This window comes from Syngnathus acus, chromosome 15 (assembly GCF_901709675.1).
Source record: "Syngnathus acus chromosome 15, fSynAcu1.2, whole genome shotgun sequence".
NCBI classification, from domain to species: domain Eukaryota; kingdom Metazoa; phylum Chordata; class Actinopteri; order Syngnathiformes; family Syngnathidae; genus Syngnathus; species Syngnathus acus.
Genome location: NC_051100.1, coordinates 1,669,719 through 1,688,853, shown reverse-complemented (window position 1 = coordinate 1,688,853; position 19,135 = coordinate 1,669,719). Strand labels below are relative to the sequence as shown.

Below are 19,135 nucleotides of genomic sequence, written 5' to 3'. Positions count from 1 at the left end.
AAGTTACACAGTCCAGGAATTGTTTACCTAAGGACCAATTTGGAAAGATATCTGATGACCAACAAGTGGACAACTGACCAGGCCTTAAGAGGGAAGGCGAACCCACATTTTGTCCAGAATCTCACATTCCGAGCCGAGAGTAACGACCAAGTGGACGGACACCAGACGCCACACTCCCTCACCTCACCTCACCTTCACCTTCAAATGTGAACCCTTAATCCTTTGTCTCCAGCACCAGGATCGTTTTGTCTCCGTTTAATATTAGCTGTCCCGTCCGTCCAAGTCTAAACCATGAGCAAACATTCCCACAGCCCAGATCACCACTCTCAAGGTTGGAATGTCTTGCTTTTTCTAAATATTAGAGAGGACATCTTACCTCCAGTTGTTTTAGGCCCGGGGTATTGGCAGCACTTTGTGCATGGATGATAAAGGCAGGGGAAGAAAATACTGCTGCCTAGGCTTTTAGGCAACTGTAAAATCAGGTTAGTGTAAGGAAACAATGTTGAGGCTTTAGAGAACACTGGAGCAATAGTAAGACACCTCTTGCGAAAACCGCAGAGCTGCTAATATTCCACAAGGACTTGACTCATCCAGCTAGTCATTTTCTGAACTGCTTATCATCTTCATGGTCATAGCGAGGTTGGAGTCCAACGGTTCTTCATATAACACTAAGAATAAAAAGCCATGGACATAAGAGATGGATCTAACGGGAAATATCAAGAAGCGAGGTGTTGCCGGAAATATTAGCAAAAATATAAACACGTATGTATATACTTCTAAGAAGAGAATCAATTATTCGTTTCTGGAAGTTCTTGCTGCTTGCGAGATACCAGGAGAGTGGAATCACAGGTTATGATGTGGTCCTGCCAAATAATAATAAGCTTTTTTTATCTGTGTCCTATCATTGTTGTTGTTTTTTAAACACAGCCATAAATATATCCAGATTGGAATACAGCCTCAAGTCTTGTAGTCTTTCCTGAATCTTAGTTCTTGATCTTTCCAAGAACTCCCGGACAATTTTCTGCTCTCAACTTTGTGGAATCAGTTGTGTTTTAGATCCCTCATCTGTTCCCGAAAGAAAGTCTAAAGATGAATGTCTTTAAAAGTCTTGTCCAGCTGGAAATATTATTCCCACGATGCCAGAGCCCGTTTGTTGATAGCATATACATAATATGAACATTTGGATTGGGGTAAAATGTCATCGAATGAAACGTGAGATTCTAGCAGAATCTTCGAAACCACTGATACGATTTTGTAATGAAGTTCTTGTAGTAAGTAGTATTTGAAATGAATCAACTCATAAACACCACAGACATAAAGTATGTCTTAATAAAATACCACCACAACATTAAGAAAATCTGACACTCTCTCCCAGTGTTGTTTCCACTTCAGTCCTCCCACTCCCAGCCCATTGTGACATTTAACTCAGAGTTCATAATGAGCTTCTAAAGTCCCCTTTCACTGTATTTGAATAGCGCTGGAGACGTACGTTCTGCTGAGAGCAAACACCAGATGTGCCAAAACTCTTCATCTTGAGGGGGGCAAATTGTGCATTCTGGTTCATTGACATGCATTTGCTAATGGAAACCTTTTGAAATGTAAACAAAGCAACGGCTGATTGAGCCAAATGTGAAAATGTACACAAACCTGAAGCTCTTTATGAGCATTTGGCATTCTTTGGCATGGCTTGCTGTTCCCATCACAGCAAAAAGAAGAATTATAATGTCATCACTGCGACCCAGACAGGTCAGTGAGTCACCACAAAACCATCCCATTGAGTGCAGCGCAAGAACTGACGCCTGAGGTTGTTTGTCAGACCGCAACACAGACGTGTTGGGCGAGTTGTACTTGCAAAAGGATTCGCTGATTGTTGGGTTAACCGCATCAAAGCAGAAATGTGCTACAAGAAAGCATTCTGGAGTAAACAAAAACATTGCGTTATATCTCGACAGTGCACTATGACTACACATCAATCTAATATCGATGATAATATTTCCACATTTGGTGAGAATCTCGGCATATTCTTGGCAAGACGTTTTTAATCCCCACGTTTTGTCAAAACTACAAGTTCAGACAAGCTATGAATGGTTTTATTTTATTTTGGTTTTTATAGTGATTGGCTGCTGTGCGACTTGCTGCTTGCTTCGCTTTGTTATGACGAGCAGCAAAGTTTAGAGTGGAAAGGAGAGGATCGGGAGAAGAGTAATAGGCACCCACAGTATGAATGTCTTCTGGGAGTTTCACATTTTATGGCAAATCATCAAGCGTTGCTGTCATGCTCCGCCCACACACAATGAGAAAAACGTAGCTGTTTTGCAGATTAGCAGTGCACATTCAGTTCCAATCTGGTATCGATTGGACGGGAGGTCCAAAACCACTTTGTCTGGAAATACCTTTAGTGACCCTAACATGGCCTCTTCTCCATTCCCATCTCCATCTAAAATGGTAGCCTTCTGTGTCTTTTTGGATCTTGAGACTTTTTGGCTCATGCTATGGAGCGAAACTGGCTACACAAGATACATTCATGTCAAATGTCTGGACTATCACTGACATCAGAGCCTTTCCAGAATAAAGTGGCAAGGATGCGATCAGTCTGTCGATCAGAGCCCAAGCAAGGTCTTGCAGATGGCCACTGCTTCAAGCCTCACAAAAAATGACCCCGTGACCACCTCAGCTGTGTCCTACTGCACACAGAGCAAGCTTTTTTTTATTGGCTGTTTCCGCTGCTGGACTTAAAACCTCAGCCAGGTGCATCATGGGAGACTGTTTGTCAATCCCGCCATGCAGTGCAAGCTCTAAATACGGCCAGTGTTTTTCCCGTGAATCTTTTTCAGTAGTGGACGTCTCCTTTGCGAGTGCAGCTGTCTCTTTCTACTGCGTGCAAAGGAAAGTGGCTGAGGCTGAAAGTGATGGCGACAACAGGTGTGCTGTTAAAAGTGATCAATCTGCACTTGCTGCTGCTGCAGCACAATGGCTCCTTGTTTTTGCAAACAATCGCTTCCTGAATGAAGCGACGGCCACTTGTGTCATTTGTCCCAGGGCCTTATTAATGAGGAAAAATTGGAATTGAACAAGCCACCAATATTCCTTATAAGCATTTGTGGGTCAAACGTTTTCAGACTCTTTCGAGCAGTTCGATCCTGGTCAAAAGGGTGAAAATCACAAAGCTTTTATTATTTATCATGTAAACTCTGCATTAATTTATGTGCAGTAAAAAGCAACAATGTTTGTAAGATTCAATCACCCATGTGTACAAGAAAGAGTTGGCTCATCATTTGTGACAACAACTTTACGACAGCCACGTGCAAGCTGACGAAGCGTAATCGCTTTTCTCAAACGCTCTCCACCTTTGGAAACAATTATCTGCGTTATTGCAACACAAAGGCAAATGTTTTTATCTGCTTTATTCTGGCTTGGCTGGCGTCGGGCCCTGCACGCCTGGGCAGCTCCACAGCGTTCCGGAGTGCTCTGATGGCTAGCTGCTAGCATCTGGAAACCATCAGTGTAAACAAAGGAGGAGCGGAGGAGCTCCGGCCCCGCTCTCCCCCTCGCCACATCCCCCAGGACATCAATACAAGAACACCAAACCAGGCCCAGAACCTACAGTGCGTGTATGGGAGACGTCCTCCCTGCTTGATCACTATTTGTTTTGGCCGCTGTTCATCGAGAGATCGATTTTCAGATATAGCGGATGAGGTTCAAGTCCTTAGTGTGAGCTCAGCTTTTTTGTTTTCTCATTAAGCGTAGCATTTCTGATAAGACCTCAAATTGTTCCAATATGGTTCCAGTTCGCTTGTTAGCCATCGAGAAACTGGACGCAATCCGATACCCAAACCAATCTGTAAAACAAATATCCTGGCTTTGCCTGATTATTCTGCGATACATGACACTGACACATTTTTTCATACATCTAGCCTTTCAGTAAACACACGTCTATTAATCGTGTGGTTTGCTGTTTGTTTCCACGCAGCTATAATCGCCAACATTTGGTTCATGTCAATTTTAATCCACTAAAGGAGGAATGCAATATAACACTTGTATGCACATTCTTTGACATTAAGTGTGGTGATAAAACATCAGCTGCATGCTGATTTGGAAAAAATATAGTAGACACTCTAATATCATAATAACTGAACTCGGCCTATTGAAACAAGTAAGGAGACATTTATCAGTCTTGTTAAGTGCAATGAAATATGTTGAATAAAAAAGAAGCAGAAGAAATTAAATCCTTAAAGTAATAAAGTTGCAATTGTATTAGCTCAGTAGCCTAGCTGCCTTTGCATAATCAATAAACAATAGTGTTTTCCATAAGAAAGGTTCAGTCTTTAAAAAAAAATATAGCCAAATATCCCCATCATTTCAGTACTTCAAAATAATAATGATAATAAAAAAAACATTCTGGCCAAATAATTGGCCAAGCTGCTATAGTACAATCAGTTGTGTACGCTGGGCAAAATGTTCAAATCCAGTAATGGTGAAATAAATTAGCTTTCTTAAGTGAAGCAAAAGTTTATCAATAGTTTCTGTTGCCATGCAAACTGAATATTACCACGAGTCACCCAAATAGAAAGTCTATTAGCAGCTATAAACAAGGCAACGCTAAGTGAGCTAGCGGCGGTGTTTAGCACCAAGGCTCCACTATAAATGCATACATATAATCTTGTAAAATGTCAATCTAATATTAAGTTAATGAATGAAAAGTTACGACAAACATTGTTTATTTTTGGGAACATGAACAAGTGAGAATTTTATGTGCCCCACTTAAACCTATAGATTATCTAAACTACCGTTTCATATTCTAGAAATTCCTGGTTTTATTTGTATGTGCTACAACACTTTTAAAAGCAGCTCACTCACAATAGTGCACACCAGTTGTTGCCGGCTCTAAATATGCATACGTGTAGCAGGGTTTATCCTCTCTTATGCCTTGCACAAATAACAATGAACAAAAGCTGGGGTGAAAATTGATCCGTGGGAAGACGCCACGACCATATTCATATCGAAGTGCTATGTGCAAGCTTTTAAAAAAGAATTACAATCACACGTGCGAGTTTTACAGTATACAACATAATGTGAGGGCGACCATGCTTAGCTCGAATTACAACTTTCCCTCTGGGTTAAACCACTGATGTTAACCGTGGCTATAAATGACTTTATTAACTCACATTAATACTTGAAATCAAATCACCACAATTCCCAGCCACTGACTAGTCAGTTAAAAGTCTGCACGGCAAGTTAAGCATTCACTCTCGTACATGTGTTGTTTTTTTTTTTTTTATCTCAAAACAGAACAAGCATCTAGATTTAATATTTCCCCCACAAATTCCTGCAAAGTCCTGTAACATATCTTATTGGCGTATTGCGTACAGTATGTTTAGTCTCTCTGCTGACATGCTGAGGGATCTCATGGGGGGGAAAGGTAAATGAAGACAGCTGGACTAAAGTTAAAACATCCCACAGCTATCAGTCATGTAGATACGGCGTAAAGGTGCTTCGCCAGGGGCTAAAAAGACCTTTAGTGGTTTCCAATGTCATCAGAGCTCACTGAGAAACAATTGTAGCCTAAAACCTTCTTTTTCCCCCCCCCCCCACCCAAAATAGTTCACGGAGACATGACGTTGTAATCTTTTTATGTGTAAACTGTCTTGTTTTTTGCTCTTTTCCAGGTATGGAAAAACACTTGATGTTTCAATTATTATGATGATATTAGAATATACAGCACTGTTGACTTAGATTAGACCAAATCTCTGATTTAATTATTACAAATTAAAGTTGCAATTTGTTGCTGTTTTGATAAACCCATGGTAGAGGTCTCATGCCGAACGCAGCTGGGTACCGACCGTCTCATGATGAAATACTTATTTAGCCAGTACAAGACGGGGTGAAAAAAGATATTATATAAATTAATCTGGAAATCTGCAGATGCCAAACTGCTAGTACGCAGCGGTCCACCGTAATCAGGAATTACAACTAAATGAACTAATCAAACTAGTTTTAAAAACTAGTTTGATTAGTTCAGTTAGTTCATATATATATATATATATATATATGCCAGTGCTTTCAAGTGAAAATTGCCAAATGAAAACAAAAAGTACAATGAATGCATCCAATAATTGGTCCCTCTGTAAAACGTGAATCCACATCCTACTATTCAATGTTCTCCGAATAAATGGCAAAATTCATGCATTTGATTCTTAAACTGGCCAATAAATCTTCTCCTGTTCATAGTGCATTTCAAATTCATCCTGAAAGGTCATCCAAGTCACACACATATGTGTGCGTCTGCATTTGTTTATGGGTGTGCATCTCAACGGAGCTCTGCGTCACTCCCGTCCAAGACAGCTGCAGATGCACATCACCACGCCAAGCCAGCGCTTATTCCCAGATTCCTACATTTCCACAACCCAGCTTCCCTAATTGGCCACGGATCTCATGTCTCATGTTCTTGGATGTCAGGTGGAATCACCTCTCAGGGGATTAAACTTGGGTATTTTGCTGCAGGCCAAAGAAGCATTTTTTTTTGTTTTATTTTGGAGCTAATCAGAATCCTTCTCTCTTCCGGCTTTATTCACAAAAATGAGCATGCAGTCTGTGCGCAGAAGCTCTCTTCCATCATCACACCATTCTCACCACCTAATGGAAATGAACCTTATGCCTATGCTGACCGTATTCACGAGGGCTTAAGGGCTAATGCTAAGTGGAGCCGTGGGTGTGAACCCCCTCCCAACCACGGCCCTAGACTAGCCTTGGACTTAACAACCGTCCCACTAGGCCCAGCAAGCGGCGCAGCTGCATGCCAGCGTTGGGTTACCAGCAAAGTGAATGACAAGAGCAGGTTGAGTGGCAGGCCAGTTCTCAGAGGTGCACATCATTTACCAAGTTGTGCTGTTTGTATGTACACGATACTATATTGCGTATATACTGTCGGTCCATAGACAGCTTCTACTGTGTGATGTGTCAATATGAAAAGTAATTGCAGAGGACAAGGTTATCTACATTCAAAGCAGTTTCCGTAGTTACAGGCAGGCCCACAACAATGAGCCGGTGGTTTTAACCATGAAGAAAACTCCCCCTTCTTTCCAAACACCATTGAGGAATCTAGTTTGTTCACCCTCTACTCTGCCTGACTTTCCTAGCTCCGGTCTTATCTGCAGTTTGAAGATGGTTCTATTATGAAAGTGGTGTTCTTGATAAGCTTTTCTCCTTTCACTTGTGGTAACCTGTCTGAGTGAGTGTGAGGGTAGAGATAGACACGCTACGTTCAGAGTCTCCGACTGTGACTGCAAGGAAGATCAAGGGTCGTCCTGTAAAAACATTCCCATGCTGCAGAACCGCCCACCATCCGCCACCCTGAGTCCTCAACCCCTCCAGAAACTTCCTGGCACACTGTAGGGCAAAGAGATACAGGGGAAGAAAAAACTTCAATGAAATTCTGAGCATGGATCCCCCAAATCTGGCGAGTTACTGAGGAAAAATATCAAGACAGGGAAGAAGCCTTCAACTGTTCTCTGTATTCAATCCAAACCATGTTACAAGTCTAGCCGATGTAAAGCATGTTCCTCTTGGGGATCCGTTTCAGAACCTGAAAAAACAAACATGAAGTCCTATCATCTTGTTTATTCTCAATTCATTCATGTTTGAAGGTTTGAACCTGTCTCCACCTTATTGCATAATCCGCAGGATCTCTCCTACATGTATGATTAATGGGATTTTTCCTTCTGTCGGCCGGCACATTTCTTCCCGCTGTTATTCTAATCTCCTTGAACCGAATCCGTGCAAATAAATAAAACTCAGAGCACATCATGTCCACTTGCACTTTGTAAAGGCTGATTTGGGCTTACCTCGAATGCGTACGCACCCCCCCCCCCCCCCGTCCGTGGCTTCACATGCTGACCACAACTGTTCTCTAAGCTATGGTTAACTCGGCCCTGATTCCTCGAGGAGGCCGACGTTTCTGGGTAGGATGCCAGAAAAGTACTTCAAGACACTTAAGGAGGGAGGAAAATAAGAGTTACAAAATCCAAACCGCAGAAGAGACCATTATAGTTTGTATGTTGACATATGGATGAAAAACCTCTATAGGGCAGCCAGCGTGGTTTGTTGTTGTAATTATATTTTTCTTCCCAGAGATCCAAGGCCCACTCTCTAAACATGTACAAGGCTTATGCACCTCTGAGATTGCTGCTGAGGCAACAATACAGGACTGCCTTCCTGACCTCTTCGTCTAGCAGATCCTGCAGACGCACAATGCTGGCCTTAATTACTGGCCTTCTTTCCCGGCAACTATGGCTTAGCCCAATGGTGCCCATTCAGAACCACAGCCTCTCCCTAAGGTGCCCATTCAGACCCCGACACAAAGCAGGCAGTGTCACTCCCTGATCCCTTGACACCCCATCCAGAATTGTATGCCAGCGCTCACAGCTTCACAGTGTCTCAGCCTTCTTTGTCATTCAAACTCATATCTCTGACGAATGTCAATGAACTCCAGTCAACATACCACAGGCAAGATAAGGATGAGGTAAGTATGTGGAAGCTGTCACACTCTTCAACCATTCGTCATCAATTAAGAAGCGGCTTTTGTTTTAGGAACCGCACCCAAATCAATAAGCTACTATAGCCAGAAAATGATTTCATCAAACTTCGTTCTACAACTAAGACAGTTGTAATCTGACCCAACGTGATAAGATTTGACTACATTCCACCAGAGCAAAATATGAATTTGACATCAGAACCAGAGTTTACCGAACAAAGTAGTGAGACAAATTAGGTAGAGCGTGACGAGATTAGCCCATCAAGGAAATTGTGTTTTCCATCTGTTTGCCACTATTTGTTCAAGGGTACCATAAAGGCCAACAACGTGAAACCTTTTTTGGGCAAGTCCAACTGAATTAGGTAGAAAGTTCTCAGAGTTCGTCCTCTGTCACTATAGTTATGCAAAAGTAGCCTCTTCCAACTCTCTTCAAGGGCCAGCGGAAAAAATGTGTCACAAAACCTCAAGTCATTCAAAACAAAATGTTCTGGACAGTTGCTTGTCGCCTTCTGCTTATTGGCCATGGTGAAGCTCTGTGGTCTCTCTTGGTTATATAAAAACACACACACACAAAAGAAACTATCAAACATCTTTGGAACTGCTGTCCTTCCAGGATATCACTCTGTAGTGAATATCTGACCTACGACACTCCCTCCTCAGTGTCAGGCGAGCCATCCTGGCGACCCAGTTCCTGCAGCCGCGGTATGGCCGAGGACCCCGGTGACACTGTAGCTGTGTTATGCACACAAGCCACAGTGGGGTTACTGTGCAGTTAATCACTCGACGTGTTGCCGGGCAGCAGGGGGGAAGACGTATTCAACAGATGCGGGGAAATACTCTATTATTAAAGAATGACTGTAAGAAATGACAGTATTAGTATCACTCACTGCCGTGAAGACTAATTTATGTCCAAAGATTGATGAGCAACTGTCGAGAGATTTTGTTTATTTGCTTCAGTGAAGCAGAGTCTACATTTTATTGCTGGCTTGGCAGGATAATTGGAAGACCACAGAACGTATGTATGGAACTAAACGCTAATTTAGCACCATTTAAACTAAATATCCCTCGTCGGAATGCGACATAAACCATTTGAGGTTAGGGTTACACAAGGAAATGCTGCCAAATTTGATGTAGTTGTTCAAATCCTTCCCGTTTACATGCTAGTAGCTGCTAGTGGTATTGTCACTTTGAGTAAAAATATGCGCACAAACACGGTTTTCCCATCAACAAAAAGTCACCTCAGAATTTGTAGACTCTTATTTTGACCTCAAACTCTAGTAATATAAACGTAGGACAAAAATGTATTTGAATATTCCCTCGTAATTTGCTCGTCCCAGTGCTAATGCTAGCGCTAGTGCTACTTTCCACACCTATGACCCACGCGGTGAGGTTGGGTGTCACGCTTATCAAAACAGGAAGTGGTGCGATTGTTGTCTCAGCAAAAAGTGAGCGGAAGAATGGGATTTCGGTACCGAACACAAACCAGCTGGCAGGAAACCACACTTTTTTTTCATATCATTCTTCAAGCTTTGATTTCCGAGCATGGGAAGTGTCCTCATACTGCTTTCCTTGGCTCACTGTCTCCAAACTCGACTCAGGCCTTCAAGCTGTCTGTACCCTCCCTTTTTTGTTTTTCCTCTTCCTGTGTGTGAATCAATTGTGTACTGTGCCATTACAGGGAAACATCCAAAGCGCCTGCCACGGCACATAACAGCAGCCATGCAGAAGTGGCCCAGGGGCCTGCAGAGATCATGGGTAGAAAATGGGAAGCACTCTCTCATGACAGTGGTGTCGAAAGATTGTTTATCAGCAGGGCTCACAAAAGCAAAGGAGTGCAGGAATTAAAGACAAGGCGAGAGAAAACAGCTGGGGAACGAGAATGTAAATAATTTCCCGCTCAATGGGCGACGGGGATTGATTAAATAATGATTGCACAAGGCTCTGTGCTCACCCTCCTTCTTCGCCTCGCGGGACACCGCTATTGTCTCTTGCGTTAAGACCTTGTAATTGGAACTTTTAACAAAGCTGTACCGGCATACTTATGAAAGAATGATGGAGGGTTGTTTGGATGAATTTCATCAGGTTCCCAGAATAAGACTAGAGCGTAGTGGATAGTGCTGATCTCAAGACAGTGGGGGCTTTTGATGTGGCAACCTTTTCAACTGGAAATAGATAACAACTGTGTCATTGTGGCCGTTTTAAGACAAGTGTGGTGGAGTCTGAAGGCACGAAAAATGGAATTTTTGAAACTTACATTTGCAAATCAGATCTATGTACTGAATGTATAAATTCTGCCTCTTACACAGCAAGTTGGAATCAAAACAAAACACTTTCTAAAGACCATTTTAAGAACACAACCAGTGATCTGGATGGGGAAAAGAGTTCTTTTACAAAGCTGCCTCAGCATGTGTGAATGTGGAATGTTTTGATAACAATTGGAGTTACTGGAAACTCGGCCCATTTTAGCTGGTCATCTTCACCCAGAAAGTAGCAGATGCTTGTTGATAGTATGAATTCTGCATGTATTGCTGTAAATACAGCATCAGCTTCGAAGAGTTATGCCTTCCTAAATCATTTACTGAACTCACTGAAAAAAATCCGATTCGTAGCAATTCTCCCCAAATTCTGTGAATAACCCGAACCAAATGAAACCCGAACCAATTGCAATGTTGTTTTCACAAAAACAAGAAATGCGGCAAAAGAATGCAAAATCAAAATAGAGCACATTGGCATGAAAGTAAGTATAGTTTTTTTTTAAAAAGTTCTACTTTCCCAGTCTTCAACTTATTTTTGAATACATCAACAAGCAGATTATACATTATGTTTGAAAACATTCCAATTTGCAATCTATGATGGCATACAAACGTTTGTAGTCAGCGTTGTTGTTTTGAATCAGAGAAAAGCAAGAAACAAATAAAACGCAACATAACTCTCAATCGATGTAAAAGCTGAACATTGGCCACAAGGAGGTCATGCAACAAGGAAGGAAGCGTAGTAAATAGAACAAATAGAACTTTGTTGCAAAAGAGCCAGCGGTGTGGCCAAGCTATTCAAAGGAGGCTCTGACAAATACAAACACTGCAAGACTTAAAACCAAATGTGTTCTGTCGGAATAATAACAATAAAAAAAACACACACACACACACACACACTTGGCTGGCATGATGGGTTGCCATTAGCTTTATCACCAACACTGCAGTAAAAACACATTTGAGCAAGTCAATGAGTCGTGATCTTCCTCTAGCGTGAACATCTCGCCTTAGGTTAACATTTGGACACCGTTCTAAGGAGATAATGGCCGCCACCATTTGCCACTACCACTTTAGGTGTGAGGCCTGTTCAAGTACGACATATGGTCTTGATCAGGATCCGCTCGTGTTGGCATTTGACCCCAAAGTGAATGAATTCATTTATGTCACCCAAAACAAGCGCTAGCTACTGAATATTGCGTACTCGTCTTAAAAATACTCACATTCCAGCAATCGAACAAAAGGAGCATTATCTTGAGGCCGTATAGAACGGTCTGTGATCTTGATCATGTCTTGCTCTTCTGTTACGTCCCGCTTATCTCTTTTTATTAGGAACGGTCCAAACAAAGCGTTTCATGTTCAAGTGGAGGAGGGTGCAATAAATCTTTGGAACAGCGCAGCAAAACATCTTTCATTCAATTCGATCACCTCGTTCCAGATTTGCATCTCTTAGCGAACGTGTCGGTTACACGCTTTAAACAATAAACCAGGGGGTGTTAAAAATAAATACAAATAAAGAAATCGTCCGTGCCTGCTTTTCTAACGTGAAGCTATAGGAGTTCCCTTTTTTTTTTTCATTTTGAGAGAGGTGTTTATTTTTGTGTTGCTGACTGATTTGGAAGTCTAAAAAAACAGTCCGTGAATTCCTTAGGTGGTGGCTGAGGTTTTGCATTAAATATGTCAATAATTACACACACAGACCACCCATATATAACCGTCGAATTTTCCACGAGTCCATAACTAAATGCAAGAATATCATTCCGTGCATCGTTTTCATCAATCGTATCCGAGGTGAGGCCAACTGTCGGAGGGCTTATTAGTCCCCTGAGTTGAGGCAAATCATGAGTGCAAGTGGAAGACATGTTGGAAGCCAGCCAAGGCGGGGCGGCGGCAGTGAGGGGCATTCTGCTCATGACTGGGGGAGCGACCTCATTTTCCGAATAAAAGCCAGTTTACATAACACCTCTGTCCCCGTGACGAAGGGAAGCGGCAGGCTGCCAGGCTTGTGGTTTTCTCTCGACTATCAAGAACCATTGTCTCCACTCCTCCATTTGTGGTTCCGATGGGAACATGTTATTACCAACTCAAATGGGCTTACGATTTCTGTAATTCACTTACATACTTTGGTGGCCTCAGCTATTCAATTACTTTACACTCTAGCAGTGCAAGAGAAATCAGAACTCTTACGAAAGTATGATCGGTATGGCTCGAAACAAAGTGTTGCGTAATATGCGAGTAGGACACCGCCGCCATAATTGCAAAATGTATGTCATGCACATGATCGGGGTCAAGTGACGGCACCGCAGGTAATAGTAGAAGCGATATCGCACAATTGCAAGTTCACGTCACGGGGCCCAGGAGAGCGTTAAGAAAAAGAAAAAAGATCAGGACGTTGATGAAGTGTGTAGGTGTGGACGGCGTTTGGAGACTTTGCGGCATTTTGAATTACAACTGGCAGTTTAACAACAGCTGAAACAAAAACCAGAAGGAGTCTTGATTTTTGTGTTTGACCCTGGAATCCTGACATCTTTGGCAAGATTGAGTCCAAGTTTTTTTGGTTTTTCACGGCCATTGTCGGCGGGCTTATTTGAAACGGCATTTCAACGTATCATTTTAAGAGGACACGCTCTAAAGTAGACATCATGTGGTTTTTCGAACTGGCTTGATAGAGTTGTGGAAAAGATAACAAACGTGCTAGATTACGGGGTACTTTGTCAACGCTTGCTACAGTCATTTGATTCGCGCTCACATCTCATCGTTAACTTCTTCGAAAACGGAGGCCAACGTAACCTTGTTGTTTGATTCGAGTGGTCAATAGATGATCTAATTCCCACACATTGGACTTTGGCTTTGGCGCACAAGATATTTCATCACTGCGCAGGTCTTTTACGGACCTCCTGGGACCAGCCATCATATGTCATAAAGCCAGTCAAAGCATTTTAATCTCACATCTGCTCCTCGTTACTCTTCCATGCAAAAGGAACATAGCCCTCGCGCCTCACCCAGGCGATGGGAGAGAAAATGAGGAACCAGAAAACACGTTAGTGTAATATATTTTAGACTAAGGTCCAATGAAATGGGATCTTTATTAGGCTCACCGTTTTGCAGGTCACCATAGGACACCAAAGTGAACACCTGCAACATCGCACGGGGATGGGTTAAATGCAGAGGACAAATTTCACCACACCCAGGTGTGTGTGTGACGATCATTGGGACTTTAATCTTAATCTTTAATCTGTAAAACTCATCTTAGAGGAAGTTACTCGATTTGAAGTTACTTTCTCTCGACATTGTAGAAGGAAAGACATGTCTTTCCAAAACCAACAAAAATCTTGAGATACTCTACATTTGCTTCATCGGACACACATTTTTTGGACTTTGAGAATTTTTCAACAAGTATTGCAAAATCGCCGCCCGCTAAATCACAGAACTCAAACAGATAACTGTCATCATTTTATTTACACTGGAAGGCCTGCTCACACACCCAAATAAATATTTTGTGAGCGACCGACCCACTAATGAAATTGTGTCTTTGAGAATGCTGTCAAGGTTTTCTTATCTTTGTCATCACCGAAGGACAAAATGTTCCAAATGGGAGGGATTTTCAAAACCACATCATCGGCATCACAATCCGTAATAAACCTGCTTTCTGATTGTCATTTTCCAATCTAAAGTTTTCGATAAAAAAATAAGATAGGATTGATTCGTGGTGATGAGAAGTCGTCTTTGGGCTGACAAAAAACTGGGCCCAAACAAAGATGCAAGAACCAATCTGTGATGAGCATGAGGAATGGCGCAGATACGTGAAATCCATTTGGCCAAATCAAAGAAGACAGCTGTTCGTGTTTGGAGCCATCAAATGATGAATCCATGCAGCGATACACAACTTAACCTTTGAACTAGCCTGACTTGTTTATGACGGATGATTCCTAGCGGCCTCTTGAACGCATTGCGGTCAAGAGGAAGGCGAGCGCGCAAATACACGCGCACACTTGCACACATGACTTCCGAAGACAGAGGGCGGCCTGTTTTACAAGTAGGTCAGAGCCGAGATATAGAGAGGCAGCATGAGGGAGTGAGCCAGAGAGACACTGTGGACAGGTCCGCTTGTCATGTGAAACAAATTAAAAGACGCAGTATCAACAGAAGATAATTAAAACAAAACACGAGCGATAACACAGACTGATCACGTAACGTTGATCTTTCTCTGATGTAACCAACCTGAGGGCAGTCTTTGATGTAATGACCCTTGTTGAAGCACAGGTGGCACAAATAATTCGGCGGCGGTCTCTTGTTGGGCTTTCTCGGCTCCGATGAAAGGGAAAGGTCTGAGAAGTGGTCCGTCAGCGAGTTGAGTCCGTCCACGATGTTGTTCAGGGAGCCGTAGGGCGATACATTCTTATACACGTTGTTGTTTAAGGCCTGTGGGAAAAAACACAAGAAGATAGAAGCGGTTGGAAAAGAAAGAAATACTATGGATTATAAGACACACCAGCTCAAATTAGGGGGAAATCTTGTTTTGTTCATAAAAGCCGCAGAGGACTAGCAGGTGTTTTTATGTTTCTCATTTGTAAGAGAATATACACAAAAGGATTGTCAGGAAAGAAAGAGTAAGAAAGGTGAACCCGGTGACCTTACTGTTCACGTCGCAGAGGTTAAGCAAACTGTTCCACTGACCTGATGTCAACGGAACTGAGACCACCGTCTGGGGTCATCTCAGTTGTGTTCACTTGAGAGCGATCAAAGTACATCTGAATTGTTCATGTGAGCGCAGAGTGTCAGAAGCCAACAAAGTCACATTTAATATGCCCTTAAACTTCAATGGTGCCTGACTATTTAATTATTTTGCATTTTGAAAGATTCTGTGTTTCATAAGCAATTTCTTTCGCATGTGTCCTCTCCAATTTGTGCTGGACAAAAACAAAAATGAGGAAAGAAACTAAGCCCAAAGATCTTTTCCCTCATTAAATTCAGAACATCTGGCCAGAGTCCCAGCTGTGCTCATGAGCTGGGAAAGTACTAAACAGGTTCGCAGAGAGAGGAGAAGAACAGGACTTTACAGAGGATGAGTCATTGTCAACAATATGGGAGGCATGTTCCTCGGCCAGTCTGCGGAACATCACCAATGTCACCAGATGCTCCCGGTGGTAAACAAGCCGTGGTCACTTTGCGTTGTCGCAGAGAATCGTGGCGCTGACCCAGCTGTGGCACTGAAAATGCCGTCTGAATATTAATAGCAGGACCAAAGCTGCCCACTGAGCTTCATTTCCCTTCCTCTGTTCTAAAGAAAAGCCCTTTGGATCATGTGAACATTGCTCTTCCCAAAACTGCCCTCGGGTCGCCTCTTGTCACTGTTGACTTATGACCCAAAAGCACATTCGAGAACTTGAGAACTCCATGATTAAAAAGACGAGTCAAATTAGATGCTACCATGTAAATCTTAAGACCTTGGTGTTATTAGTCAAGTCATTGCTACACAGAGATTCATTGAAATGTCAAATCTGTGTTGGGTAAATATCAGGGACTGAGTCCAGTAAAAGACAAATCTTGTGTTCCGCAAGTCTTGGGTCATTTGCTGCCAGTCCCAAGAAATCCATTTTGTCCAAGTTATGTACCACTATTCAAAAAAGTCATTTGGTCTCAAGTGGTAAATACTTCAAAACAAATCCAAATGAATTTGATCCCCTTAGTCAGGTCATGAAAGTTTTGGGTCAAGTCCAAGGTAGTCCCAGGCCTGGAGTTATTGCATGAAGCCCAGAAAGAGGTGAACTGCGTCTTGGGTCAGGCACTTGTTCGTAGATCGCACTGGGGACCAGCTTGACACTAAATGGGGACAATTGCGGGCCGGTACGAAACGATCTTGAACCAAAAGACCCATTTGAAATTTCGACGATGCGACTTAGATCCTACTTGATCCCAAAATGAGTCTTTGGAAACTTTGTTTAAATTTGGATCAAACGACTTCCAATTTGCTTGAAACATTCAGAAATACTTTGAGTATGACTTGGACCAAAAGACTTTGATGAAACTTGAAAAAATAACAATTTATTCCTTTGGACTTGGTCTTATGAAAATATTCACGGTTCACCAACAACCGCGACATCTGGCATCGAATGATTAATCCTTTAACTGCTCTAATGACAAATACTTGAGAAGCCACATAAATGCGAAGAGCTCGGGCAGTGGTCTTGATGGGATCCGCAGATAAATTCATCACCTCGTCACAGAGGGTCAAGCATTTTTTGGGATCCGGCCCGGTGTCTGGGAAATAATGTTGCTGTTTAATGTTGCATTGCGCAGAAACCCAAAACTTGGCAACCTGGCCGCGGCTCGGCGCCAGATCTATATCGTATCTGCAGTCTGTTTGCCGCGGACTCTCTAACCAGCTCCAGCTTTGAGGCCGTGTTCATTTATTACATGTTGTCACTGTAAATCAAGCATCAGCGTCCCGTCCGTTCTCAGGTTTTCCATCTGCCGTGCCTTTCAGCCTCGGGTCGGACTGTGTTATGCGTTACCGCACACACACTTGTTTGCGGATTCACTTAGTGCAGTTGCTGTGGTGCTACTTTGACAAACACTCAACTTGGTTCTTCGCTTGCGCTGTCCAGCTGGCAGACGGAACCAAAGTGATTTCATACAAAGTTGGGGTGAAACTTTTAGGTGAGTCAGTATTAAGTCGAAGAATGTGCTGGATTTGGCACGTTGTGATGGATGTGTACATCGCGTACTACGAAGGCTAGTAAATAATGTCCCGTGGAAGCGAGCGAGATAAGCATTTGTTTTTTCCCAGATTTAGCATTGTCCATCAGCGGGCAATCACACGCTGTTGTTTTAAAACCGGAGCTGTTGTGCCTGGTGGGTGAGCCGAGTTCGCATCAAACTGCAGGAAGTTAGAAAGGAAACTGCTATAGGTTAGGGTTAATGCAACCTGGAAACAAAAACAGAAAGCTTGTAACGATTGATCGCATAAGCATTTATGTCTTTTTGAATCAGAGCTAAGTTACGTCAGAAAGCTACGACGAGGTGAAATCTGATTTTTGCACTTTCGTGTCTTGAAAACAACGACATTACTCATCTCATCATCAAACCTCCGCGTTGGTTTATTTAGCTTGGCGCAGTCGACATAGAAAGTTGCAAAATCCCCCAGTGCCCCTAAACTCTTTCCAGCCCGTACGCACGCTCGTTCACTTTGAAACACGTTATTCTCATGTGGATTGAATTGCATGACACAATTGCGTGTAATGGCATTGTGTGCACACCCATTCTTCGGAGGACTGTTTCGTGTTAAGTGACGTCTATAGCGATCACCATAATAAAGAACACTAGCACGTCTACTTTGGGTGTTCAAACTGCAGTGTCATAAACACACGAGAACTATAAGCGAGTGTGCCTTCGCCGAAGTAGTGTGTTTGCAATGTGCACAGTTTGTAGTATCAGGTTTGCCCGCAGCAAACATTAGCGGCATGTTTGTCCCTAAAATTACACAGTGCTTCAAAAATAGACAATATGCAAACACCAGTTGATTTGCTGTTTGCATGGCCGGGTCTATTTGAAGAGGTCAAAAAAAAAAAAGGATAGTGTGTGCTGCTCAGCTGGTTCGTTCAAGTCTAAAACTAGTCCACATTTATTTGTTCTAATCCAAAACATTTTGAAATCATTGCATTTGTGCAAATGTTACAGGCAAGACATTTTGGGCCAGAGTAACAGGTTTGAGTTATGTCACAGTCTTAATGAGACCAAATTCATTGGGATCTGTTTTCTGTTTGAAACTTGGACCTATTTAAGACTTGGCTCGAATGACTCAATACACTGGTAGAAAACCTGTGGCGTGTGTGCCATATAAGGCCCGTGAAAGCCTTTCATTTGGCCTGCCTGCAATATATTGTAAACTAATAAAACTTCAGAGAACCATTCAACCCACATCGCTACCATCATTGTATACTTTTATTCAACTTAATATGGCCTTTCGGTTCCCACACCTCCCGACTCAAGGCTTTCTTAACACTTGTCTCACACACGATAACAAAACCTGCAGACTTTAAACAGCATGCATTCAAAACTTATCATTTTACAGGTAGCAAATCAGGAGTCAAAAAGCTGTGAGTCATTCTATACGTGGAATTTTTGGCATGATGACTGAATTCATTCAAAAATGTTTAGCTGGAACTTCATAACACCCCCATTGGGGTGGCTGAAGTCATGGTCCATATAAAAATGATCACAGTATCATTCCAGAATAGTTCGTGCTGTTATTTCACAAACATTCACTGCACATGCATGCATCCAGCTCAGTTACTTGAAACACACTCCCAAAAAAATGAATGGATAAATAAAAAATAAAAAAAAGCATATATAA

General features: G+C 42.4%; 1 protein-coding gene across 1 annotated transcript in view; it reads right to left on the bottom strand.

The window, feature by feature from the left end:
- The window catches only part of zcchc24 (zinc finger, CCHC domain containing 24), a 28,484-nt gene that overhangs the window by 8,797 nt on the left and 552 nt on the right, over positions 1 to 19,135 (bottom strand). Inside the window, exon 2 of the mRNA XM_037271876.1 lies at positions 15,001 to 15,201. Coding sequence (XP_037127771.1) covers positions 15,001 to 15,201 — 201 coding nt within the window. The remainder of the gene's footprint in view (positions 1 to 15,000; positions 15,202 to 19,135) is intronic.